Source organism: Cibotium barometz, chromosome 12, assembly GCF_041138505.1.
Source record: "Cibotium barometz isolate CiBa-2024 chromosome 12, ASM4113850v1, whole genome shotgun sequence".
Classification (NCBI taxonomy): domain Eukaryota; kingdom Viridiplantae; phylum Streptophyta; class Polypodiopsida; order Cyatheales; family Cibotiaceae; genus Cibotium; species Cibotium barometz.
Window position 1 is genome coordinate 5153319 of NC_141057.1, and position 26491 is coordinate 5179809.

General features: G+C 53.2%; 1 protein-coding gene across 4 annotated transcripts in view; it reads left to right on the forward strand.

Annotated features, from left to right (window-relative positions):
* LOC147632978 (long chain acyl-CoA synthetase 7, peroxisomal-like) overlaps positions 1–26491 on the forward strand; it is a 72938-nt gene that overhangs the window by 39061 nt on the left and 7386 nt on the right. For all 4 annotated transcript variants that reach the window (XM_086805977.1, XM_086805978.1, XM_086805980.1 and 1 more), the window contains 9 exons: positions 15142–15231; positions 15315–15394; positions 15525–15618; positions 15717–15805; positions 23530–23618; positions 23827–23956; positions 24041–24159; positions 24394–24517; positions 24604–24690. In XM_086805977.1, coding sequence (XP_086662103.1) covers positions 15142–15231; positions 15315–15394; positions 15525–15618; positions 15717–15805; positions 23530–23618; positions 23827–23956; positions 24041–24159; positions 24394–24517; positions 24604–24690 — 902 coding nt within the window. The remainder of the gene's footprint in view (positions 1–15141; positions 15232–15314; positions 15395–15524; positions 15619–15716; positions 15806–23529; positions 23619–23826; positions 23957–24040; positions 24160–24393; positions 24518–24603; positions 24691–26491) is intronic.

Genomic DNA, 26491 nt, shown 5'->3' on the forward strand with positions numbered 1-26491 from the left:
TGCTGAGGACCCATCGTAGATCCCCTCCTGTGTTTAGCTGGCGGACGAGAAATCCGGTGAAGGAACAAGGCGAGGCTGGCCCCTAATGAATCTGATGGCCTGGCTGTCCTGCTCCGTCTCATAGCCCATAGCAGGCCCTGATGAAGTCGACCAAGCAGCGGCACCCCACGTATACATACCCTCTGGAGAGAGGGGGGCCAGAATACGCAGCATCCGCAGCCAAATCTGCTGCGCCTGAGGGCAGTCCCATAGGCAATGTCTCTGTGTCTCCATAGGGTGTCCGCATCGGACGCAGGCCGCCGGAAGACCGCTGTAGACAAGCCAGGTGTCAACTGCTGAGCCCCTGTGGGCGACCACCACTGGAAAGTCGAGATCCTGCGGGCCTGTCGACTAGCCCAGAGCCGGCGGGCCCAAAAATCCTCCAGGAACTCCTGTGAGAGTCCCTGTAGCCGCCAGTGCCCCACTGTAGCTGGAGAGACCATCCTCCTCGCCGCCGTCAAAATATGCCGCCCCAACCGAACACTATACTGGAAAAAGGTGATCTCTGTGGCCTCAAGGGATGCATAAGGATCATGCCACTCGTACTCACCAGGGTCCCACTGGAGCCGGGCCAAGGGGCGTGCTGCATATGCCCATATGCGCCAATCCGGGAGCACATCTGCAGGGTCTGGGTCAATATGCCACTTCCAAGAAGCGGCGGCCACTACCCGTATCCTCTGAAAGGTGCACTCTGCAACCAAAGGCGACTCCACCTCCACTCTCTGAAGTCTGCCCTCATCCTGAATCTCATAGTAGAGGCATCTGCCATCCTCAGTGCAAGCTCTGACAGCAATCAGGATCTCCAACTGTGTAAAGGCTCCCATCCACTGTGGGGCCACTGGCTCGAGAGGCGTGAACCACTCCTCTGTGAGTGCCTCCTGAATGTCATCCCTCATAATCAACCCCCCTCTGAAGTGACTCAGCCTCTCCACCTGGATCTCCTCTGGGAGACTGCAGAAGGCCTGCCAGTCTCCAAAGCTACGTGCTGGGCCTGCCGCCAAAAGTCCCCAGGCTAGACGAGGCCGAGAACCCATCATATGACCCTGCTCTGTGCGAACTGTTGGGCTCCAGATGAGCGGCTGTCTGGCCCGCTCCTGCACACAAGAAGGAGGTCTCTGAGAGAGCCCCGGTCTCAGCAGCTCCCAAGCTCTCAGGATGCTCAAGGCAAATCTGTCCTCCCATCCTCTACTGAGGCCTGTCCTCCTCATCTCTATGAATATCCATCGGATCTCTGGCGAAGCATAGTGCCCTCATAGAAACCCCAATTGACTCTATCGTATGCCTTCTCAAAATCGAGAAGCATCACGACCAAGTCCTCACCAAGAAATCTAGCTTGGTCCGTCACCTCCCAGAAGGTGAAAATGTTGTCAAGGATACTACGCTCCTTGACGAATCCTGTCTAGGTAGCATGAATCAACTCCCCCACGAAGGGCTGGATCCTCAAACTCAAGGCCTTTGCTAAGACCTTGTAGACAATATTGAGGATCGTAATAGGTCTCCAATGCCGAATATCATCTGATACTCCCTCCCCCTTGGGGATAAGAAAGATCAAGCCCTCTGAAAAGCTCTGTGGCATCACCCCAGTGTCCAAAACATACTGAAAGCCCCTGCGGCGGAGGCCTGGTCCCAAAAGGTCCCAATAGCGCATAAAAAAGGCAGGCGTCAAACCGTCCTCCCCTGGGCAACTATGGCGAGGTAGGACCCTCAAGGCCTCAGCAAGCTCAACCTCTGAAAGAGGCTCACCCAGAACTGTACGCATACGATCTGTGACCCTCCTCTGCACATGGGCCCACACAGTCTGTCTGCAAGCATCCCGAGCCTTAGTGGCTGGCTCCGCTGAAAGCAGGTCTCTATAGAACCCAGTGGCAATGGCTCTGATCTCCTCGGGCTCAGTAGCTACCGATCCGTCCGGCCTCCCAAGCTGACGGACTCCTGCTCGAGCATGGCGGGGTCCAATAATCTCAAAAAACTCCCCAGTCACTCTATCACCAAGCTGCGTCCACTGACAGGCCTGGCGACGATAGTAAAACTCATGTCTCTGCTCCTCTGCCTCTCTAACCTCCTGGCGTGCCTGGCTCAGTTGGGACGCCACCCACTCACACGCAGGCTGCTGCTCTTGAAGGCGCTGAAGCGAAGCAATGCTGCGTCTCAGCCGATGCTCCCGCTCGCGAGTCTCTCCCAGCCGTGTCAAAGCTGCAGCGTGCAGAAAAGAGCTAAGCTCGATGAGTCCTTGGGCACACTGGCCTGCTGCATCCTGGTCAGAGCACTGACTATCATGCCAGATCCTCTCAATGTCCTCAGCGAGACTAGGATCTGTAAGTACCCTCTTTGGGATCCTCAACTGCAAGCTGGGCTCCCGTGTCCTCTCCTCAAGTGTCAAAATAACTGGCGCATGGTCTGAAAATGAGGTGCCAGCGAGAATGCCAATGGAGCCCCCTCGCTCCCCTAACCAGTCGCCCACATAAAAGCGATCAATCCGTGATAGATTAGTCCCTCCCTGCCGGCGATCCGACCGAGAGAAACTAAGACTGTCCTGAGAGCGGGAGAAGTCCCCATGCTGCCATGCATCAGTGATCCTTAGTGACATGCAAAATCGCTCCCAAGCTGCAAGCTCCGTGCCGTGCACTGTAACATGACTGCCTCCCACCCTATCGGCCGGGCCCTCAAGCATGTTGAAGTCTCCCCCGACACACCAATGTGCGGCCTCTGGCAATGCATCCGTAACCTAGGTCCAGAACTCTGCTCTGGCACTAGCATGGTTGGGCGCATAGACGTTGAGCACGCCCAAGAGCTCATCATGCATCCTCAGAATGACATACTGTGCTCTACCAGGCACAATGATCCCTCGATCCACAATGGCCTGCCGCCATACATCTGCAATGACCATGCATACTTGCAGACCAAAAGGTGTCCCATCTACCAGGCATCACCGAACCATATCTCCGGATCCTGCTCTCACCCAAGTGGTGCTCCTGCATCATCAAAATATCAATACTGCCACCAACCAGGCATCTCTGAAGCTCCTGCCTCAAGCAACCACGATAGCGTATATAATATGCTTTGCCAAGGCCTTGTACATTCCATGAGATGATCCTCATGGATGACTTGCTGAGGTGGATGCTGTCTCAGCCGTACGGCGGGCCTTTGCAAGCGGCTTGGATGGAGAATAGTCCCCATCCGAGCGGCTACGAATCTGCCCACCCGGTGTGCTGCAAGAATCACGGATCAGGCGCCAGTGGCTGTGTCCCATGGCGACTGCCTCCCGCTCAGACAGAGCAACCTCGTGTATGCATACATATCCAGGGTCGCGTGCTAAGTCTACCACTATGTGAACGACCAAATGACGAATCCCTGAGGCATACATACTCTCGGGATCCAAGAAAAAATGAGCCAACTCCCATAGTCGGCCTATCACATCTGTCACCTCCAGATCGCTCACATGGTGAGAAAACTCAACTGCCTGAGTCTTCAAAGTGCTAAGAGCGAGCTCCAGAGTCCACTCCTGGTCGCATGGGCCACAGAGGGGGAACGAGAAGGCCACCGCTGAATCAAGTGCCTCCTCCCCGTGGGCCGGATGTATCACTACATGCACTCTGATGGGTGCTAGCTCATGGGGGCCCTCTGCTCCAAAAAGCCGTGTGAAGGAGTAGTCAAAAGCCTCCGAGCGCTGTCTAGTGCCGAGGCGACTCAGCCGACTGCGGATAGATGATATCCGTGAAGCCCGAATCGGCATGGTAAGTCTCCTTTGCGGTGCTCGAGCAAGGTCGGTGCTCAGAGCCCTCCGGACTGCAGGTGAACGCCAGGGGACTGCCAGGGCCTCCTGGGGAGCTGAGGCGGGCGGGGGGGGGGGGGGGGGGAGGGGGGGGCGAGGGGGGTGGAGAAGGAGCCGTTGTGCCGAAACCGGAGCGGGGACGGGAGGAGGCGAAGGTGGAAGTGAGGCGGTAGGGGGGGACGGGGGTGGGGGGGGTGAAGGAGGGGGTGCTGGCATCTCCTGGTCCTCAGTCGGCGCAGGGGTCTCCTCCTGGAGGGGAGCAAAGCTGTTCCTCACGGGAACCCAGTGATGCTGAGACTGTGGCTGCTGCTGCATCGGTCTCTGGGCGTGCTGCTGTGGCTGTCTCCCTCGACGGCGCCCCTGTCCAGGCTGCCACTCCGAGGTCTCTGTGGCCTGAGCAGGTGTCCCGGAGGCTGCCTGCCGAGCCGCATCTGTGGGCGGGGGCCATCAGGGGCCTGCTGCTGCGGTGAAGGTCGGGGTCTCCTGCAAGGGCAGGCCTTGGCCAGATGGCCGACCTGCCTGCAAATAAAGCACTGGTTTGGGAGCCCCGAGAACTCCACTCTCTGGTCAATCCATCCCCCCCCTATCCTAGGTAGGTGAATGACTTTCGGAAGGGAGGAGATGTCAGGAACCAAAACTCTGACCGAGGGTAGCCCAGTTGCTCTGGCCACCACTGAAGCTGCTGTGGGGCCAGTCTCTAGCACCGAACCCACCAATGCTCCTAGCCTAGAAAGGAGCGGAAGGTACTCACGGCGGAGTCCAGGGAAGCAAACTGTAACATGGAAAAGGCGCTCTCCCTACTCGGCCGCTGCTTGGTCAAAGCCATGCTGCCAAGGTCTGAAGAATGCCCGAGCACCCCTGATGTCAAGGGGACTCATGGCTAGCACCTTGGCCACGCTCTGGGCTGTCTCGAACTCGATCTGGTAGTGTCCACGGCCCAGTAGGTGAACGTCCAGGATCTTGCCCACATCTGCAAGAAGGCAGGCCTGGAGAAGATCCCGGATCTCCCCTCTGCTGGGGCGAGTGCCGACTATACGGCAGATGGTGGAATGTGCCTGGAGGCGTTCCACCTCTGCGGTGAGGCTCGCTTCCTCTTCTGGCGAAAGAGAAAGCCTGATGGGGGTATCCTCAGGGGCGGGCGAGGGGGCTGCGGAAGAGTCCCTCTAAGGTGGGGCGGGAGGAGCCTCCATCAGTGTCTGAAGCTATGTCGAAGGCGGAGCGAATGCGGAGAGTCCTGCAAGAACCGAGCTGCACACAAAGGACGGGGAAGGCGGAAGGCAAAAAAAAAACCCAGGGGACGGAAAAATCAGAAAAAAAAAAGGCGGCGAAGACAAAAAATCAGCGCGAAAAAGGGGGCGGGGGGGAAGATAAGGCGACGGCGGCGAAAGGGGGGGCAGGGCGCTGAAGGACGGGAGGGCGCGAAGGAGAGGAGAAGGAGCAGGGGACGGCGTGCGCTACAGCGTTGGGGCGCGCAGGGCAGCCAGGCGGGGGAGGGGGGGCAAACGCGAGGGCAGGCCGGGGGGGGGGGGGGGGGGGGGGGGGGGAGCAGACGCGAGGGTGGGAATGGGGGCAAATGCTGTACCTACTCCGGGATCTTCTTGTGTATATAGAGCAGAGTTACACGCCTCTCTCTCTCTCTCTCTTGTGCTGTATTTTTTCTGCATGCGTTTTTTGCTCGTGTTCCCAGATCTGGTCATCATCTCCGCTGCGCATTCTGACACACCCCGCCCCCCCAAAAAAAAATAAAAAAAAATAAAAAAAATTACATGAGGCTGTCCATCTCCTTACAAGTGAAGGCAAAGCCCTTCAAGATTTTGTTTACTGTTGTCATAATCCATTGCATTTTTCTGCTGTGACCTGTTTTTATAGTTGCTGTGAAAGGACATTGAATGCTGCTTTAGTTCCCATTGTGCTGCCTGGATCTGAAATTATTCATGGAAAACGGAAAATGAAATGAAATAGCTAACCACTGATATACAACTATGTATCTGCCTAGATGAGATGTAGACTAACTAGCATGCTATAGGGTGTACAATCATGAAATGCATCCTATCTCGACCCCCCCTTTGGACACAGGATGTATTAACATCTACAAAAGGCCAAAATGACCTATGAGACCCAAAGGTTACATCATGTCCATGAAATACATCATCATGGGTACTAAAAATAAAAATCAAAGAAAGTAACAAGAGCTGAAATGTCAGATCTGGTCCCGACACAAAAAGTGTCTAGCTCTCATATCACCCTAAAATATCCCTCATAGGACAGTGCAACATGGCACCCAATGTAGTAAAGCTGGGCCGGTGGGAGAAAGTCTTGTGGTGGTGGGAGATGATGGCTCTGATCCTCCTGTAGTGTTGTGGGCGCGGGTGTTGACCACGGGGTCGGGGGCGCCGGGCTCTGCATAGCTCAATGGCTATGTCTAGTGTCACTTCTCTTGGCCAAGGTCCTGCATCAGCCTGAAGGTCGGGTGTAGTGGGTGAATCTGCCCTCGTGGCTCTTGTCTGGAAGAAGTTGGTGAGAGCTCTCTATACTGGTCCTTTGACGGGTACCGCTGGTCTGGGCCGCAAAAGGGACGCGAAGGGCGAGGAGGAAAAGCCCCAAGCATCTTTGGTCTGGGAAATCCTGGAAAGTGGTCCAAATCCATCTTGAAAGAGGTAGTGGAACCTCCCCCTAATCTCATAGTATACTAGGCATCTGCATACGTAGTGGACCTCTTTTTTTTTTTTTTTTTTTTTCCGGAAAAAAGATCCTTCTATTAGTTAATGAGAAAACGCCATAAGGCTACAAAGCTCACCTCGCAAGGAGGGATAAAAACACAGTGAACTCCTGAGCTCCACCCCCGTGGCTGGCCGCTCTCTGGGGGGGGGCTACCTAATAGTACATGTGGGAGGTGAGAAAAGCCACACTGGAGGCCTGTAGTGCCAAGTGACATCCTCGCCCCTCGCGGTGAGGAAAGGGCCAGGCTGCCAAGTGCGGAGGAAAGCCTTGCGGCGCCCTCTCATGCGGTCCGAGTCGCCCTGGAGTTTCCCCCAGTGTCCTCTCAAGGTATGAATGATGTCCACCCAGAGGGCCTGTATGACCTCCGCCGGTGGAGTCGCCTGGCGGTCAATGGCCTCCCTGCATCGGGCTCTCCAAATGTGCCAAGCCGTCATGCTGCTGATCAACTCCCATCTGTGCCCGACCCCCTCCTGAGGGACTGCCGAAGAGAAATCTGGCGTTGGAACCACCACCATCACCCTGTCAGAGACCTGGATGGTCGCACTGCCAGGGACGTCCTCATATCCAAGGGCCGGGCCGCTGTCCGTGGCCCAAGCCACCGCACCCCACGTCACCAGCATCTCACCTGGTGAGCCTGCAAAAACCATCCTTAGAGCGCGCTGCCAGACCTGCTGTGCCTGTGGGCAATCCCATAAGCAATGCCGCTGCGACTCCTGTGCATGGCCGCACCGAGGGCAGGACCCTGGGTGACTGCCGAAAGCTAGCCAAGCCCCCACAGCCAGTCCTCTATGCGCTGTGAGCCAAAGAAACAGCGTCACCTTCCGGGGCCGGAAGCTGGCCCAAAGGCGCTGCCAGAAGTCCCTAAGAAAGGCAGGGGAGAGCCCCTGTCGCCGCCGGGGTGCTCGCTATCCTGTGTCTCTGAATCCTCCGCCCGAGCCTCGCTGTGTACTGAAAAAAGGGAATGCCTGGGCTGGTAGGGGCCAAGTAGGGATCTCGCCAAAACCACTCACCTGGATCCCACTGAAGGCGAATAAGAGGCCTGCTGTCCCAAGCCCATAATCTCCAAGAACAGTCCTCCCCTATCGAGGCCGGTGAGGGGTCTACATGCCACTGTCTCTGATGAAAGCCGACCACCCGCACCCTCTGAAGAATACATCCCTGGAACCCATCCAAATCTAGTCGTGTCCTCTGAAGCTGGCCACCCTCTCCCACCTCGAAAGTGAGTGGGGCGACTCTCTCGCTGTGCCGCAGACCGCTAGAAGGATCTCATGCCGAGTAAAGACACCCATCCACTGTGGAGGTGGAGGGTCCTGTACTGGGGTCCGCCACTCCCGGGGGATGGCCGCCTCAATGTCCTGTCTCATCAACTCTGTGCCCCTCATCCCACTGAGTCTCCTCTCCTGAGCCTCTAGAGGCAGCTGCTGAAAACCTATCCAGTCGTCTAGGGACTGGGCTGTGGGCCAGAGCTCAGCGGGCCCCACGACACGTGAGACCGCGATCCAACCATATGGCCACTGGGGAGACGAATCAAGGGGTTCCAGATCAAAGGCTGCCTCAGGCGCTCCTCATCGGTGCCCGGGGGAGTCTGGAAGAGTGACGGCCTCAGATGCGACCAGGCCCTCAGAAGGCTAGCTGCAAAACGCTCCTCGAAGCCAAGGCCCATTCCTCTGGATCGCTGCTCTGTAAAGATCCACCTGATGCTGGGGGTCCAGGGGCCGCTAAGAGAAGGGGTGCGGATGAGCATCCTGGAAACAAGAAACTCCTTCCACGGCTCAGCGCCTGGCAGGAGGCCACGAACTACCAGCTTGCCAAGCAATGCTCGGCTTTGGCAAATAGGATCAACAATGCCCAGGCCGCCTCTCTCCCTCGGCTGAGTGATCACCGCCCATGCCACCTTGGCCCTGGCGGGCCGCCCGTCACCACCGGACCAAAGAAAGTTCCTGATGAGCCTCTGCACCTGGCCAATGCACGCTCGAGAGAAGGCCCAGCAAGAAGTGATGTACCACATAGTAGCAAGCAGAACCTGGTTGGCCACAACTACTCGGCCAGCCAAAGATAAACGAGCGGTACTCCAATACAGAAGCTTCTTCCGAATGCTCAGAAGAAGGGGGGCTATCTTTCCGGAGATATGTCAATGCCCACATAGCATCCCAAATAACGCACTGTAGTGCCGGGGGGCAGCCACTGAAAACCGTCAACTGGCCTCCAAGTCGGGGGGGGCATAGAGCTGACCCACAACCCACACGACTTGTGCCAGTTGATCAAAGCGCCCGAAGCTCTGCAAAACCTGTCCATGGCTAAGGCGAAGCGGCGGAGGTTCTCCTCACCCCCCTGAAGATAGACAGCAGTGTCATCCGCAAACTCCGAGTCTAGGAGCTCCTCCGAGGTGCGGATGGGAAGCTGGAGGCCCCGCAAACCTGTATCCTGTGCCGTCAAAAAAGTGCTCATGGCCTCCGCCACAAAAAGAAAAAGAAAGGGCGCCAAGGGGCACCCCTGCCGCACCGAGCGCGAGAGCTGGAACCTCTCTCCGCGCACGCCCTGTATCAACACCTGGCTATGAGCCGATGTGTAGAGTGCAGAGACCCCACGGATCCACTGAGGGGGGAAGCCCATCCTCTCCATAGTGCCTTCCAAGAAGGCCCAGTCCACCCGATCATATGCCTTCTCGAAGTCGAGAAGGAGCACTGCCAGATCCTCCTGTCGAAATCTAGCCAGAGCCGTAGCCTCCCAGAAAGAGAAAATGTTATCCAGAATGCTCCTATCCTGGATGAAGCCTGTCTGCGTGGAGTGGATGATGTCCGGAAGGTGAGGCTGAAGCCGCCTGCTGATCGCCTTAGCTAGGACCTTGTAGGCCGTGCCTAGCAAGGTGATCGGTCGCCACTGTCTAATCTCCAGTCTGTCTCCTCCCTCTTTGGGGATCAAGTGGATCAACCCCTCTGCCATGCTGTCCGGCATGACTCCTGACTCCATAATCTCCTGGAATGCCACTCTGAAGCCCCTATGTAAGAGGCCCCAGTACCTCTGGAAGAAAGCCACCGAAAGACCGTCCTCTCCAGGGCATTTGCCCCGAGGTAATGCCTGAAGAGCCTCCTCCAGTTCCGTATCCGAGAAGGGGGAGAGAAGGGAGTGCTGCAAATGGGCCGGCACAACCGGTCTCGTGAAGCTCCAGACTGCCTCCCGAGCCTCTCTCACCCTGTCATCTGCTGGCTCAGCAGAGAGAAGATCCCTGTAAAAATCTGTGGCTATAGCCCGAACCCTGGGGGGATCCACCACAACCTGGCCATCAGCCTGCCGAAGACGCCTGAGACCCTCTCGTCTGAAGCGAGGCCCTGTCGCCTCAAAGAAATCTCGAGTCACTCTGTCTCCAGCCTGTGTCCAAAAAGACGCCCGAGCATGGAATCGGAACTCCACCCTCCTCTCCTCGATGGATCTGATCTCAGTGCGAGCTGACTCCATCTGCTCTGAGATCCAAGGGCTCGTAGGATCCCTCTCATGGAGTCTCTGGAGGGACGCTAGACTCCTCCGTAGGCTCCTCTCCTGTTCTCTGAAGGCCTCCAGCCGGTCCAAGGCAGCCTGTCTGAGCATCTGGCTGATCTCCTGCAAGCCACTGGCAAGATCGCTGGCTGCCGATCCTCTCCTGAACTGCAGCTCCTGCCAGACCTGCTCAACTCTGATCGCAATCTCGGGCTCCTCTATGAGACAATCTGGAATCCGGACGCTCTGGCCCTGCTCTCCTCTCGTGGGGTCCTCGATCTGGAGAAGCACTGGAAAGTGGTCTGAAAACGAGGAGCCTGCAAGTATGCCCACTGTGCCACCTCTATCGCAGGCCCACTCATCAATGTAAAACCTGTCGATGCGGGAAAGGTTAACTCCTGTGGCCCGTCTATCCGAGCGCGAGAAAGATAGACTCCCCTGCAACCTGCCAAACTCCGGGAGAGTCCACGGATCCTGGCCTCTCACCTGTAGCACTAGTTCCTCCCAGGCAGCGAGCTCCGGCCCATGAATGGTCTCCTGGCTGCCCCCCATCCTGTCCTCTGCATCCTCCAGCATGTTGCAATCCCCTCCGAGGCACCAGTGGTCTGCCAAGGGGAGGGACTGCCTAATGGTGCTCCAGAACTCGGCTCTCCCGGTCGCCCCATTAGGGGCGTAGAAGTTGAGGAAGCCAATGCGGTCTTCCCCAACCCGAAGGATGATCCACTGCGCACGACCCTGGACCAGAATGCCAGAGTCCACAACCTCGGATAGAAGCTGCTCGCTGACTGAGATGCATACTCCACCCTGGTTCCCCTGGGAGCCATATGCCGGTGACCAAAAAGTGTGACTCCTGCCTGGCAAGATCTTCCCGCAGGTGCGGGTACGCCCGGCAGAAAGGTGGTGCTCCTGGATGAAAAGGATATCTATGGGTCCTCCAACGAGAGCCCTCTGGATCTCCTGACGAAGTCTGCCCCGACCAATGTAGCAGCGATGTCCACCGAGACCCTGGATGTTCCATGAGAGGATCCTCATGGATGAGCTATGGCAAGTGAAGCAGCCTCCACTGGCTCACCCCTCTCAGCCGGCCCGGATGATCTGCCCTCCACTCTGTGAGTCTTGGGCGCCGGCTTGGAGGGAGAATAATCACTGTCTGTCCGGGTGCGGAGTCTCTCCAAAAAGAGGGTGACCTGTCTCTGTGTCCAGCCCCACTCCGCCTTCGCCCTGTCCAGGGCATAGGCGTGAGACCAATCCTCTGCATATATGTATCTAAATGTAGGCTGCACCCTCGGGGCGGCATGGAGGAGAATCAGAAGCACCGCCTCAACTGAGGTGTGGACCGGATCCGCCCGCCAGTCTCCTATACCAAACAAGCTCATGCGGGCTGAGTGTAATCGGGTCTGCAATAGGTCCGTGAGCCCCAAGTCACTGAAGTGGTGGGAAAACTCCAGTATCTGATCACGCAAAACTTCCTCTACAGAGTTGCAATCCCAAGCTGTGTCTGGGGCAACACTGAGAGGAAAGGAGAAAGCCACCATGCTGCTCACCACAGAGGGAGAACGAGAGGGATGGCACACCACGCAAACTCGCAAGGGCGCGACCAGTGTCTCGAAAGGGCCAGCATCCAACTGGAGGCACCTGAAAAAACCGTAATCCACTGGTAGCCCCATCACTCGCGGGGGCCCCCCAGGGGAGGCTGGAGAGAACTCTGTGGCGGGCGAAGCAAGGATCGCCATCTCCACCGGCCCGGAGTGGCGGTGGAACAGCCGCTGGACTGAGCTCTGGCCTACCCAGCTGCGCTGCCCCGGGGTAGTGGGTGGTCTGGCGAAGTATCCTGGAGAGGCCGAGGGAGGGATGGGGGCTCGCGGCGAGGAGGGGGGAGAGCGAGGAGAGGATGGAGAGGCATCTGCCAGAGGATAGGTGTCAGGGGGGGCCGCCGGGGGAGGAGGGAGGGGGGGGGCTGGGGGGGGAGAGGGGAGGGTGGAAGGAGTGCTCTCCGGGTGGGGGGAAGGGGAGCCGGGGGGCGAAGAGTGCGGCCCGGGATCCTCAGGAATCTGCTCCAAGCAGGGGGCGGGAGCGGGGTCTCCACGTGGGAGGCTCCACCAGCGGCCTCAACGGGCATTGAGTCTGAATCCTCGTCCATCGGGGTGGGACCTGCTGGCCGCCTAACCCTGACAGGAGCATATGTGCGGGTAGGTGCCTGTACGCCACCCGGAGTCGCCTGTCCGCCAGCCTGTGCTGCCTGGTGGCGTCTGCGACGGTCCCTGCGGGCCGGGCGTTTCCGCCGGCGAACCTCCTGCCATCCGCCAGCCTCCTGGGACTGCGCGGCATCCTCCGCCGGGGCCTGCTCGTCAGATGATGGCGCCTGCTGTGGCGAGCCAGGGATGTCCGGTCTCTGAAGTGGATGGCCACCCCTCGGGACTCCTGTAGGGGGTCCAGAGGCGGCATAGCGTGAAGGATGAGTCCCCTTGCGGGGACAGGCGCGTGCGAGATGGCCCATCTCCCAACATGTGTAACACTGGCCGGGGAGGCCCGAATACTCCACGCGCTGTATCATATGACCTCCAGAAAGACAAGGGAGAAGGATCGTCTTCGGGAGGGACTCCGCCCGGTGACGGAACCACAACCCGAATGGCCGGGAGTCCTGCTGCCCGAGCAATCACTGAAGCCGCTGTCTGAGCCGTCTCCACCACCTGCCCGAACGCCTTGCCAATGGATGACAAGAGGGGCAAGTACTCCCTACGGAGTCCAGGAAAGCAGATAGTGACGGGGAAACCTGTCGCGCCTGCTAGCGGGTCAGAAGCGGGGTCGAAACCATGAGTCCATCGCGCCAGGAACGCCCGGGATGAGCGGAGGGCAATGGGGCTCCGAGCCAGCACCATCTGAGCTGCCTGTGGGGACTCGAAATCCACCTGGTAGTAGCCACGTCCCAAAAAATCTACGCTGACGATCTTGGCGGGCACGCCAACAAGGCTGCCTTGCAGAAGGTCGCGAAGCTCTCTCCGCATCGGACGGCTACCCACTATCTTGCAGACCAAGGAGGAGGCCTCAAGAGCGGAAACTGTGGAAACAAACAACTGAAGATCTTCAACTGTGAACTCCAGACGGAGACCGGAATCGGCAGGGTTAGTCGGAGCGGCTTCCATGGAGTCCTCCAAAGGGAAAAAGCCAGAAACCGGGGTCACCAACGGGAGGGACACAGCCCTGCGAGGAAAAAAGAGGCGGAGGGCTACAGGATAGCGGGAGCGGGGCGGGGGGGGGGGGGGGGGGGGGGGGGGGGGCGGGGGGGGGGGGCTATGGCGGGGAGAGAAGAGAGGCGGAAGGGAGGAGAGAGACGGCGGAGGGGCGAGAGGAGGGGGAGAAGGAAGGGAGGAGAGAGAAGGCGGAGGGGGGAGAGGAGGCGGGGGAGAGAAGAGAGGCGGGGAAGAAGGAGGCGAAGGGGGTTAGAGAAGCGGAGGAAAAGAGGACGGGGGAAGGAAGCAAGCGGCGGGGGGAATGGTGGGGGCGGCAGCGAGGAAGGTGGCGAAGGAAGAGAAGGCGGGGGGGAAGAAGGCGAAAGCGAGGAGGGAGGCGGGGGAGTGAAGGCGGGGGAGGACGTGAGGCAGAAGGCGGGGGAGAGAAGGTGCAATGCAGGCGGACTGGCGGGGGGGGAGAGGGGGGCGCGATGGCGAGAAGCAGCGGGGGGGGGGGGGAGAAGCGGAGCTCGCAGGCGATTCACAGCAGTCCACTACGTAGTGGACCTCTGTCTTAGCCTGTGTGACAAAGTTGACATATCCTGTTCTCTAGTGCAGTTGCCCTCGGCCCATATCTGGCTGTCTCCACTCTCAACTGATGGGATGAGGTGCGAATCTGTCCAATCGCACATCGCACCCCAAATGACAGATGTGTGTCCATGTAGCATGGGCGTGTGATGAAGCCATTCTTTGTCAAGCGAAGAAAATGGTCCCTGTAAAAGGCCATCTTCGTCCCAAGGGGCTGGACGGGTGGGCACCAGGTCCTCTGAGTATCCAGTCTCACTATGTCCTTCCTGAGGACCCTGTTCAGCTCTGTGCGGCTGAGAGCAAAGGAAGGCGCCTCTATGCTGCACTAGAACGGAGGGAGTGCCTCCATCTGCATGCCATACATTCCAAACCAAGTGCTCACCTGGGCATACCAACACTACGTGTCTCCGGCTAGTGCCAGATGTCTCGAGAACTCTAGGGCGAGCCTGGGGTATCTGTTTGGTGGGAGCTCCCATAATCTGTGCCAGTATGTCACTGTCTAGAAATTAGCCTCTGTCACAATCGGTGCAGACCCTATCTCCGCCCGCACAATCTTGTGTGGCACTGATGGCTAACTTCTAATCATGCGTGAGATCATCATCACTAGCGGCCTCTCCATTGGCTTCCACCCATCATATACATCCTCCATTTCTGTCTCAGCTGGCTCCTCCCTCTGTCTCCTTCTGTGGTACAAACTAGGACCCCAGGTGGGAGCTCCATATAATAATACGGGTGTGACTAGTGTGTCAAATAGCTAGAGCTTCGTCCTCGGCTCCTGAAAATGTATCTGTGAGCATTGCCTCTCAAGTGAACCACCCAAGGTGCATAGGCGCACATCAATCTGGTTTCGGCTGCCTTCGGCATAGAGAAACACGGTCTGGTAAACGTGATCCCAAGGTATACATAAGAGGTCACATGCTCCACTGGCTTCCCATTATGTGCAGATCTGCCTATCCACTGCAGGGAGGTGTTTTTCCAGCTGTGATGATGTGGTGATGTCCCCACCAGACTGTCCTGATGACATGTTCTTGCCAACTTCTAGAGACACCTCTAGAGTAGCTATCTCTCATGCAACGTCACTCTCTTCTGTTGGGTGACAGATCATGGTTGCCTTGCTAACATCGGCAAAATCTATTTGCATTTCAGACAACCGTAGGTGAAATTTAAGATGGTTAATTTTGGATAGCCTAGTATCTTAGTTCATGTAGTTGAAAAATGAGACAATTTGACCAATCATGGCTGCTTAAGGGTGTTGCAGCTTTGTCCATCTCACTTTACTTGGGTTGTACTTGCTCTGCTGTTGTTGAAAATTGTAAGCTATTCCCTATGCTATGGTCACAACTTTTGTTTTTTAACCTTTTTTTTTTTTTGGTTTAGGGACAAAGTAAATTGAAGCCTTTTGTACCACCTCTGGCAGAGGACATTGCAACCATTTGCTATACTTCTGGCACTACTGGGACTCCAAAGGTGATGTATTTCACGAAATGATTTGTTTCAACTGTCCATTTTTGCTCGTTTGTGTTTTTCTTAACAATGCGCAACTATTGCAGGGAGCTGTTCTAAGCCATGGCAACCTTATAGCCAATGTGGCGGGATCTAGTATTGGCTATATAATCAACTCAACCGATATGTGAGACATATGAGCTTTGCATACTTGACAATGAATTGTAGCTGCCTTTCTAGATAAAGCCCTTGCTTCTTCATCCAGCCACATTGTTTTTACAAAGTTTTTCTTAGTCATATGGTGGGTTTCCAAACAGATACATCTCGTATTTGCCTTTAGCGCACATATACGAAAGGGCGAATGTTATTGGCATGACAAGCCATGGTGCAGCTATTGGATTCTATCAAGGGGTAAGGCAACATTTTTCATACCAAAAATTAAGTTTGTTGAAGTTTTATCTAGGTGCTGCGAGATCGCCATCTGCATTTCATGATGGGTTTGTGCACAGGATGTCTTGAAATTGATGGATGATATGGGAGTGTTGAGGCCTACAATTTTTCCAAGTGTCCCCCGACTCTACAATCGCGTCTATGATGGGTAAGAACACGTAATGATGGTGCATGTCCATGGCTGCTGTGTAAAATCATTGCATTGAGTTATGTAGTGTCTCTTGTCAATTCAGCAAATTACTTCTTGTATTTGGTCAAGTGTCCATCAAATCTTAGTGTATTTAAGTGTATTGATTAGCATTGTGTTCAACCAAGTTACAGGGAGCGTGACATGTCGGCGGAGAACCTCACGAATCCGTCTCTGTGTGGTGTTGGGTCCTGATGCTCTGGGTCAGGGACGTCTGGCTCGCAGAATGGATCGAGCTCTCTCACTAAGAACTCCTTTGGGGCGTGGAGCTGGAGCGTGGGTACAAGTGGTGGGCTCTAATGTCGTAGTAGAGGAACTGTTGTGGGCAGTAGATTCCAATGTGGATGTATGTACCACAAAGAAATCTGTGATGGCTCCACTGAGAGAGAGAGAGAAAGAAAGAAAGATATATTAAGCGTCTACTAAAGACCCAATGGGCCTATGAGACCAAAGTGAGACAACAATGTCCATGGCATATCTCATCATGGAATGGAAAATAAAACTGAAAGAAAACGTAAACATAGCTATCTCACTGGGGTGATACAAAAGTGTCCATGGAAACTCATCACGGAATACTAAGAACATAGAAACATGAGAGCAACATGAGCTCCGAGTAGATGGTATACCACTCTCCAAAATATCAAGCATGGGGCTAATGAGTATGGCCGAGAGGTCTCCCTCAACTATGTCACGTGGAAAGGTAGCTTGATGGCGGTGGAGCATGTCCTGAATCTAGAGCTAATGAGGTGATCGTGGCAGATGGGGGGGCCGAGGGCGTCGGGCACGTTGGAGCGCAAAGGCTTGGTCCGAGGTAACTCCTCTCAGGCGAGGTAGGTCCAGAGCAGCTCGTGGAGGGTCCACAAGATCCACTATGTCGATGTCCTCCACCTCCTGGGTCCGGAAGAAACTGGTGATGGTTGGTTGGCGAGGGAGGGGGTGGGGTGGCTGGGGCCGAGGCTCTCTCAAGAAGGTGTCCCGGTGTCTGCAGAGCTCAAGCACGAAGAGGCCTAGGCAACGCTGGTCCTAGAAGTCAATGATCTTGGAGAGTGGACCGAATCCCTCACCAAAATGGACAGTGAAATCTCCCGCCGATCTCATAGTATACTGGATAGCAGCATATGTAATGCTCCTCCGTCTCAACCTCTGTGTGGCATAGTCGGCAGATCCTCTCCTCTTTGGGTCTCCGTATGAGCTTCCCGGCTCTGAAGATGCGCTCAGCTCTACATGTCTCCACTTTGAGGCAGTGGGATGAAACCCGTATATCTGGCCAATCGCAATCCGCATGGCATGGGAGATGTGAACACTCAAGTAGCCTGGCTGCTGGATGAATCCATCCTCAGTGAGTGTGAGGAAGTGATCTCTGTAGAAGTGCATCTTCGTGGGGAGCTCCGGAGGTGTGATCCATATGCAATGTGTGTAGAGGCTAAGAAGATCTAACCAGATAACCTGGTTGGTATCCTCGTGAGACAGCCGGAGAAAAGGGGAGTCTAAACTATACTGAAGGGGGGGGGTAGGCGGTCCATGCAGAGCCCATGTACTGAGAACTAAGTGGAAACTAGTGCATACCATACTCCAGAGTGGCCCTCAAGTGCTAGCTGTCTGGAGGACTCTAGGGCAAGCCTCGGGTACCTATGGGGATCCATGTGACTGATGCGATGGAGGTATGTGACTGTCTAGAAGAGTGCATCCACTACCATCGGGGCTGCAGCAAACTCTGCTTGGATAATCTTGTGTAGGACCGATGGTTTGCTGCGGATCATACGGGAGAACATCATGACCTGGGGCCTCTCAACTCGTTGCGAATCCTCGTCGGATAAATCTGGCCCCCAGAAGGCTGCTCCATACATCAAGGCTGGTGTGACGAGGGTGTCAAAAAGCCAGCCCTTCGTCTTGGGCTCCTGGAAATGTGCCTGGAAGCACTGCCGCTCAAGTAAGCTCAAGGCTGCATATCCCCGTGTCACTTTGGCATGTGCTGTGGGAAGCATGGTAAAGCGTGGGCCACTGAAAGTGACACCAAGGTAGACATAGGATGAGACAATTTCCACAGGATCCCCTCTATATGTGAAGCTCAATCTGGATGTGAAGGGGCAAGAGGTATTGAAGACCATTACCTTGGTTTTACCAAGGTTAATAGAGAGGTCCCGCTGTGCAAAAGTCATGTAAGGCATCCAACTGTCTCTAAAGCCCTTCGGTTGAGTCTGAGAGGAGGATGATGTCATCTGCATAAAGTAGTATGGGGATCAAATGCCTGCCAGTGTGGGACCAGCCTTGCCTAATCCATCAATGAAGCTCGAGATCTCATCAATGTAGAGGCCGAAAAGAGTTGTTGATAGAGGGCAGCCCTGTTTCACCCCAATAGTGCTGGAAATCTCTTGTGATGTAACGCTCGGGGCTCTCACTCGTCCGGTGATGGAGTCATAGAGGGTGATGATGCTCCAAACCATGTCAAATGGGACTCCGATCTCCTGTAGACAGTGTAGGAGGCGGGCTCGAGGTACAGTATCAAAAGCTTTGCGGAAATCCACAAAGCAGCGGTGAATCCTCTGATGTCGTGCTTTACCCTCCTCAACGATGGCATGGAGGGTGAAGATGTGGTCAAGGGTAGAGTAGCTCTTCCGAAAGCCAGTTTGTCTTGAGGCTCTACATCCCTAGCTCTCTGCAAATGAACTGAGCTCCACCTCTATCACTGATCCATAGAGTTTGGCCAATGTGTGGCCAATCATGATTGTCTTGTAGTTATTAGGATCAGGTGGATCTCCGGCTTTGAGGATGGGGGTGATGGTGTTGGTGGACGAAGAGGGTGGAAATCCTTCACAAAGGGCTCTATTGAACATGTAGGCTAGTAGGGGTGCCAGGGTATCATCGGCATGCGATATGTACTCGGCAGTGAGTCCCTCATGATCCTGGGCTCGCCCATTGCGTAGTCTACGAATGGCCTTGAGCACCATGACCTTTGTGAAGAAGGTGGTCACCAATTGGCCGACCATTTGGTCCATCTCCAGATTTGTGTTTTGTTCACTTGAGGCCAGGCCGGTGACTCATGTGAAGGGGCCAGTATTTTGCATAACATGGGGTGCCACCCGTGTGTTAGCAGGACGGTGTCGTATGGATGGGAGCCAGACTGGTGCCACCCGTGTATGACCTGGATTGTGTTCTATCCATGGGATTGTCACGCCATGGAAGAGCCAGTATTTGTGCCGTGTCTTGCCTATGGGACTGCCACTCCATAGGGAGGCTCGTGCCTGGATCTGTGTCTTACCTACGGGACTTTCACTCCATAGGAAGACCGGGATTTATACTTTCTGTTGTGCCAACATTGTGCCTGACAGGAATGTCTAGTACTTGTTCCATGAACGGGAGATATGTCCATGATACTGTTTGCACATGCATTCATGTTTGCATGTCTGGAACTGTTTTCGCGTGACTTGTATTCTTGTGTTTGCCTGCCTGACGTGCCACTTACTGAGCGGGGACGCCTGCCAGTGAGTCGTGAAGTTTGCTCTGTCTTCTGACCAGTTTTGTTGCGTGTGAACAGGTGGTAAGTGTATTTCATTTGTTTATTTTATAGCATTATTTCTAACCTTTGTTTTTTTTTAATAAGGTTGCAGGTTCACACTCATTAATGAGTGGGCGGCCTCCTCAATATTTTATGGTGCCCTTTTGTAGGGGGGGCACCCATTATGGGCACCCACACATGGGCTATGGTGGGGAGAGAAGCCCTCCCTTAATTGTGTGTGTGGGGGTGGGTGCATGGCCACCTACGCACCAATAAGCACTATATAGGTTGTTATTGATTTAGTGTGGTTTGGACCTGGACCGAGAGGCTTACTCGTGCCATGGACATGGCGGATCACGGATAGTCTTTCTGATGACCCCTGTGGGCCGGCACTGGTGGTATGGGGTGCCAGGGCTTACTGGCATGGACTTGTGGCAGTGAAACCTTAGCCGTTGGCTCAAGGGATTTTGCGGACGTGAACCTACAGTTGTGTGGTGAGCTTGATTGCACCCTTCTTTGTTTGTACTAATCTTGTTTATACCTCTGTATTAGGTGATCCTTAGGAGTCGTCCCTTACAAAGGCTGTGTATGCTTTTTCCCAAAAAAGCGGTGTAAGTTTTCCGGATGTGTGCCCATAAAAAGCAGCCCTCCTTTTTTTCCACACAATTTCTCATGAAAGGCCTGCACACGCATGCTTTTCCAAAAAAAAAACATACAAGTGCCCCTTTAAAAAATCGTTTTTAACAAAAAATAGGACTTCTATGTTTTTTAAAAACCCTCGCATGTAGCTTTTTCTTCTAGTGCTGCTCTCTTTGCCCCTTTTGCAGGCGACCTGAAGAGAGCTGCAGCACCCGTACATGCCAGCTCTGCCTATTACGGGTGCCACGTGTCATGTGCATCATAAAGCTGTCGGCTGCTCACCGAACCAGTCGGCGGAATCAGAGGACTTGGGCAGCATCAAGCGCATCATAAACAAGCAGCAGATCCAGTCGGGCAGAGTTTATCATCAGTCGGGCAGCGCTGAATATTAGTATGGACATGGAACTGGCCGACCAGCAGTCGGCCAGCATAAAAAGGGGTCCAAGACCCATATAAAAAGGCCCCCTTGCTCTATGTTTCATTCATTCAACCCACTAGGGGTTTGAGTCAGTAGGAGTCCTAGTCTAGGGCAGAATCTTGGGTGTTTTACCACCTTTTCAAGAAGGCAGCCAAGGGCTGCAGACATGTACCTTTTTGTACCATAGTATATACTGAATTTCCAGCACTTCTCTCTCTCTCTCTCTCTCTCTACTCTCTCTCTACGTGCGTTTTTGCATCAGATGGTGCGTTTTTGCATCAGAAGGTTTCCAAGAGTGTTTAGGGCTGAAAGAGGTTACCCAGAGCTTCCGCGTGTTACATTGGTATCAGAGCATCAGGCTCAGCCAGGCTAAACGCTAATTCAGTCCCATATGATGGTGTACAGGTCCAAGGTACAGGAAAGTACACGGATTCGAAGCCCAAGGCAAGGACACAGATCGGGACAAACTCCTTGGAGGTTTGTTGGTGGTGTTCCACAGTGCTAGATGGGGATGGGAGTTCCGTGAGCCAGATAGGTTCTCAGGTAACGGTTCCAAGGGAGGTTGATCCTCCAAGGGTGATGTGAGAGTGCCAGACTCAGTTCCCGGAATGAAGACCAAGACGGTGTTTCAGAGCCAGGGCAGGAATGGATTGTGGACTAGAGGAAGACCAGATGCATAGATCTTCATCAGAGACAGAGTGGTTTGGAGAACAGACCGGATTTTCAGAGAAAAAGGTTTGCCAGGGATGGATGATGACAGAGGGTCTTCGGGACAGGATTGGGATGATGACAGTCATCCAAGAGCAGGTTGGATTCCCGTCATCAAGTTTAGCAGAGGGGGATGTCATGTGCATCATAGATGCCATGGACATTCTCAGGGCTAGATCCAGAAAAGGCATTCAGATAAAGAGTATGAACCCAGTAGAAGAACCAGGATGATGGAGCACAGAGCACAGAGCACCTCTGCAGTGTAGACTGAGCAAGGCTTGGAGAAGAAACAAAGGGATGCTGTCGGCTGCTCACCGAACCAGTCGGCGGAATCAGAGGACTTGGGCAGCATCAAGCGCATCATAAACAAGCAGCAGATCCAGTCGGGCAGAGTTTATCATCAGTCGGGCAGCGCTGAATATTAGTATGGACATGGAACTGGCTGACCAGCAGTCGGCCAGCATAAAAAGGGGTCCAAGACCCATATAAAAAGGCCCCCTTGCTCTATGTTTCATTCATTCAACCCACTAGGGGTTTGAGTCAGTAGGAGTCCTAGTCTAGGGCAGAATCTTGGGTGTTTTACCACCTTTTCAAGAAGGCAGCCAAGGGCTGCAGACATGTACCTTTTTGTACCATAGTATATACTGAATTTCCAGCACTTCTCTCTCTCTCTCTCTACTCTCTCTCTACCTGCGTTTTTGCATCAGAAGGTTTCCAAGAGTGTTTAGGGCTGAAAGAGGTTACCCAGAGCTTCCGCGTGTTACACCACGTCAGCTTGTACAGCTGCAAGTGGCTGTCCATACAGTGTATGCGACAGGCTGCTTGGTGGGCACTGTTTCTGTTGCTGCACAGGACCATCTGAACCCTCTCGTGCTTGTGCTAATTGCCTGCCATACGGGTGTTTTGGACCATTGTATGCCTATCAGGACACAACTGCAGCCATCTTACATGAATGTGATTTTCTGTGTGGAGCCCATACGACCCATACCATGGTGACTATGCACACTCACACAAGGACCAGGTCCTAGGGTTTCCTAACCTTTCCAAATTAGGCCCTAATCTCAAGGGTTAGTATTAGGTACGTAATAGGAAGGGAGTGGAATGGTCTAAAGCGTGCAACTGACCCTTAGCCATTTTACTGCTTGACTTTGAGAAAGCATATGATAGAGTTGATCGGGGCTTTTTGGAAGGAATCCTTAGATGCATAGGTCTCACAGGATTGGATAGTGATTCTCATAGCACTGTACTTGCATGTGGTGTGACAGAGAAGAGCGCTTCAAGATCTCTCGATCCTTTGTCAAGGATGCCCTGTGCCCCCCTTGCTATATCTCACTGTGGCTGAGGCTATATTTCACTGGTTGAGGCTATGAGTATATATTTTCGATCTATGAGTATCTGGCTTGAGTCTACCCTTATTCAGAGAGGAGGAACTTTTGGATTCTGAGCTTGCAGATGACACTGCTATGTATCTGGAGGCCTCCCACATCTATGTATCTCGAGGCCTCCCACATCTGCCCTTGTCCTTTTCGAATTGCCTTGGAGGATTTCTTATTAGCCCGCAAGAGCTCTTATCAAGTGGCACAAATCCGTTGGCTTTTGGGTTAGTGACTTGGTGAGAGTCGATTGGGGTGCAGAACTTGGATTCCTTTGATTGCAAGAGGCAGCATTTTGAGGTACGTAGGATGTCAGGTTGGGATCAATGTATTCCCTGCACAGCAGTTTGCACCGATCCTCGTGAGCTTCATTGGAGCTCTAGGAAACTGGACTTAGCCTCTAAAGCCTTGGTGATTAACTACGTATTTCTTGGCTGAGCCTGGTATATCTTCTCCTGTTAGTTCTTTTCACAAGGATGCATTGGTCAGCTGCTGAGATTGATCCACAACTTTCTTTGGTCAGGTTTGGATGGCACAGTGGATAAGGGTGCATTTTTACGATTTGCAGAGATCTTATTCATACCCTTCTGGCCACTTGGTCCTCTATACAGGGACCTTCTAAGTTAGCGCAAGTAAAGCACATTCTCTTCATGAGGGAGTGGGATGATGGGATTTTCTTCTCTTTGACTCCCACTGGACTCTCTTGCCATCACCACACCCCTTATAGGTTGCCATTACCTTATACTTTATGATGAGGATTTCCGGCCTCTTAGCTCTTTTTTGGGAAAAGAAACTTGAGTGCTCAAAAAATTAAAGGAATGAACAAAAAGACTGATTGCACAAGAATGGAGCAAACTAGAATGGCATTGCAATAATAATCCAACAATAGATATGCCAAACAGGAGGCATCTTTTTACACAACTTGAGGATCCTTAGGCACCTTTACACCCATGTGGATATGGGAGGAATTCACACTTATCCACAAGTTAAACAGATAATGCAATGGCATAAAGCTTTGATTTTTTTCATGTTTTCCCTTGGTTTCTTGCAGCATTACTGCAGCAGTCAGAACATCGGGTGGTTTACGAGAAAGGCTTTTTAATGCTGCCTACAATGCAAAGAAACAAGCTTTTGAGAGGGGTAATGCTGATTATACCAAATCTGAATTTTACATTCTTTGGGCTTATCTTGGTCTCATATTGCTTGTGTTCAATTAGGCGCAATGGGTCATTTTTCCTTTCTAAGGTTGTTCTCACATTGCTGGGTGCTTGGCCTGGCTGCTTCTGGCTGGTTCAGGGCTGCCCAAGTTTCGTTAAAGCTTAGCAATCTCATGTTTTTGTCATGCCAGGAAAAACACCATCCCCTCTTTGGGATCGCTTGGTTTTCAACAAGATACAAGCAAGGTTGGGTGGCCGTGTCCGTATGATGTTTTCTGGAGCCTCCCCATTGTCACCGGATGTCCTAGATTTTCTCAGAATGTATGGCTTAAAATCCATTCCTTTTCAATTTGAAGTTACGAGTTGTTAGCTCACCTTTTCTGAAATCTTGTATGGTCATTTTAGTTGTTTTGGAGGCCGTGTTTCTGAAGGGTATGGTATGACGGAGACAGCTTGTGTGATTTCTGCGTGTGATGATGGTGATAACACATCGGGGCATGTTGGATCACCTAATCCTGCGTGTGGTGAGTGCCTCACCAAGACATCAGATGTTTTGAAATGCCCAGGAAAAGATGTGAAAGCTTTCAAAGCCTTGAAGTACAACACTTTGTATGCTTTTTTTTTTTTGGTCTATAGGGAAAGCTTCGCTAACATTCAGAGTGTGGTGCCTTTAAGTACAAGTCTTTGTATGCTCTTTTTTTTTGTGGTCTATAGGGAAAGTATTTGTGCTTTGCTAACATTCAGAGTTTGTGCTTCAGAGGTGAAGTTTGCAGATGTTCCAGAGATGAATTATACCTCTGATGACAAGCCTTACCCTCGGGGAGAGATTTGTGTCCGAGGACCAATCGTTTTCAAGGGATACTACAAAGATGAAGTGCAAACGTGATTGATTCTGCTAGTGTCTTCTGAGAATTTAAGCGATGTATTTAAAAAGGCATTATTCTAACACATCTTTCCTGTATGTGCAGGAGAGAGATTCTTGATGAGGAAGGGTGGTTGCATACAGGGGATATTGCAGCATGGCTGCCTGGTGGAAGACTCAAGATTATCGACAGGTTTCGTGGATTTCAGTTGTTCTTAGTGTGCCTTTAAGCTCTTTTTTTGTTGCAAGCATTAGAACACCGTCTCGTTAGGTCGAAGAGAGAAAAATATTGTATTGATGTCCACAAAAGACCTGAAGGGTCTATGAGAACAAAAATATGTTTCATAAGATCCATGAGTACGTCTTCAAAAGGCCAAAGTGACCTATGAGACCAAAGTTACAACCATATGACATCTGATACACTATCTGGAAAAGAAAAGAAAGGACTGAAGGTAAGTATCTAGCCCTACAATACATCAGTAGGGAGCATCCGGAAGCAGCAACTAGGGAGAGTGGGAAGCTAGATACATGAATACAAAACTGGATATCAAGACAACATGAAGAAGGAAACCACGCTGCCAAAAGAAAGACAAGGCCAACGCATTGGCTCAAAAAGTGTTGCCACATGTTCAGAGTAATGTTACCCAATGTGGTTAACATACCTCCCTCCCTAATCATGGTTCCATCCTCGGAATCGGCGGTGAAGCACAGTGGGAGTCAATGGTAGAAGCTGCTATAGTTCCAGTAGAAATCGAAGTGGGACTTCGGGTACTAGGTGGTGCGGTGGACGGCTTTGTAAGAGGTCCTGAAGGTTGTCTCCGACATATATTCGAAGATGAGTAGCTCCCAGCCTTGCATCTATTGTACTCGCTTGTAGTAGCCAAGTACCTATCAAGTGTTGGGCCTTTGTTGACGTTGAAGGCGAGGCCCTGTGAACCTTCATCTGAACTGTCCCAGTTTGGAAATTCCACTGGAAGGGTGATGACGAGGCAGAAGAAGTGGATGGTGATTATGATATCGGGGTCAGCCGGTCAGGCACTCAGTTGTAATCTTGGATGAATTTCTGCATGGTACGAAGCATCCATGTCTCATTGAAAAGTGTGGGTGGACGAAGTGGAGGTATCCATGGAAAGTTGAATTGTAACTTTGGGTTCTTCTCCAACTCTTTATCAAATAGATCCCATGCCCAACATTGTTCGAAGGGGAAGTATATGGGGCTGACTCAGAGGTACCTGGGAGCATAACAATATTCCTTCCAAAATTTGCGCTTGAGAAGGTATGGCCGCCGCCAAACAGGTTGCTCCCCCTTGAGGTCATGCATGATTGGATTAGCTTTTTGTATCCACCACGGTCCCCTTTGCGATGTGCCCTTGGCCATCGGTTAATTTTTTCCTCAAGATAACCCTTGATTAGGGAGAGGTCCAGGAAATCCGTGATCCTGTTAAGATCTGGGTTGGGTTTCCGCATGTTCTAATTGCTTGATCAATGTCGAGGGCGTCGAGTGGGTCCGGCTAGTTGAAAGGACGGTCGGTGGGGAACATCTATTCATGCTCCCCAATTGGGGTGCTTGGATGTCGCCTTCTTCCAATCGTTCCAAGGATAAGGTTACAGCTTGTGGGGTAAGAGGGTGGTGGTTGACTTGCAAGGTGGAGGCCTTTGTGAGTCCATTTAGGACTTCCCCTAGTGAGGTAATGGATGGGGGTTGTTGGGGAGACAAAGCTGGGGACCGTGGTGTTGGAGAGGTAGGGGGTGTAACCATTAGCGGAGTAGCGGGTGTTGAAGTACAGGCAACAGGAGGAGAAAATGAGGTTGATGGTCTAGTGTGAAGTACTTCTGTTTGCTCGGGGCAGAAGATCCTATGATTGGTGTGTCAGAAGATAGGCATGACGGGAGAGGGTCTTGAGGTACTTTGCTCGGGCCACTGGCTTCTGAGCCTACAATGTTCTCTTATGTTGTTTTCTCCTAGTTGCCTGACGCATCACTAGCATCATTGT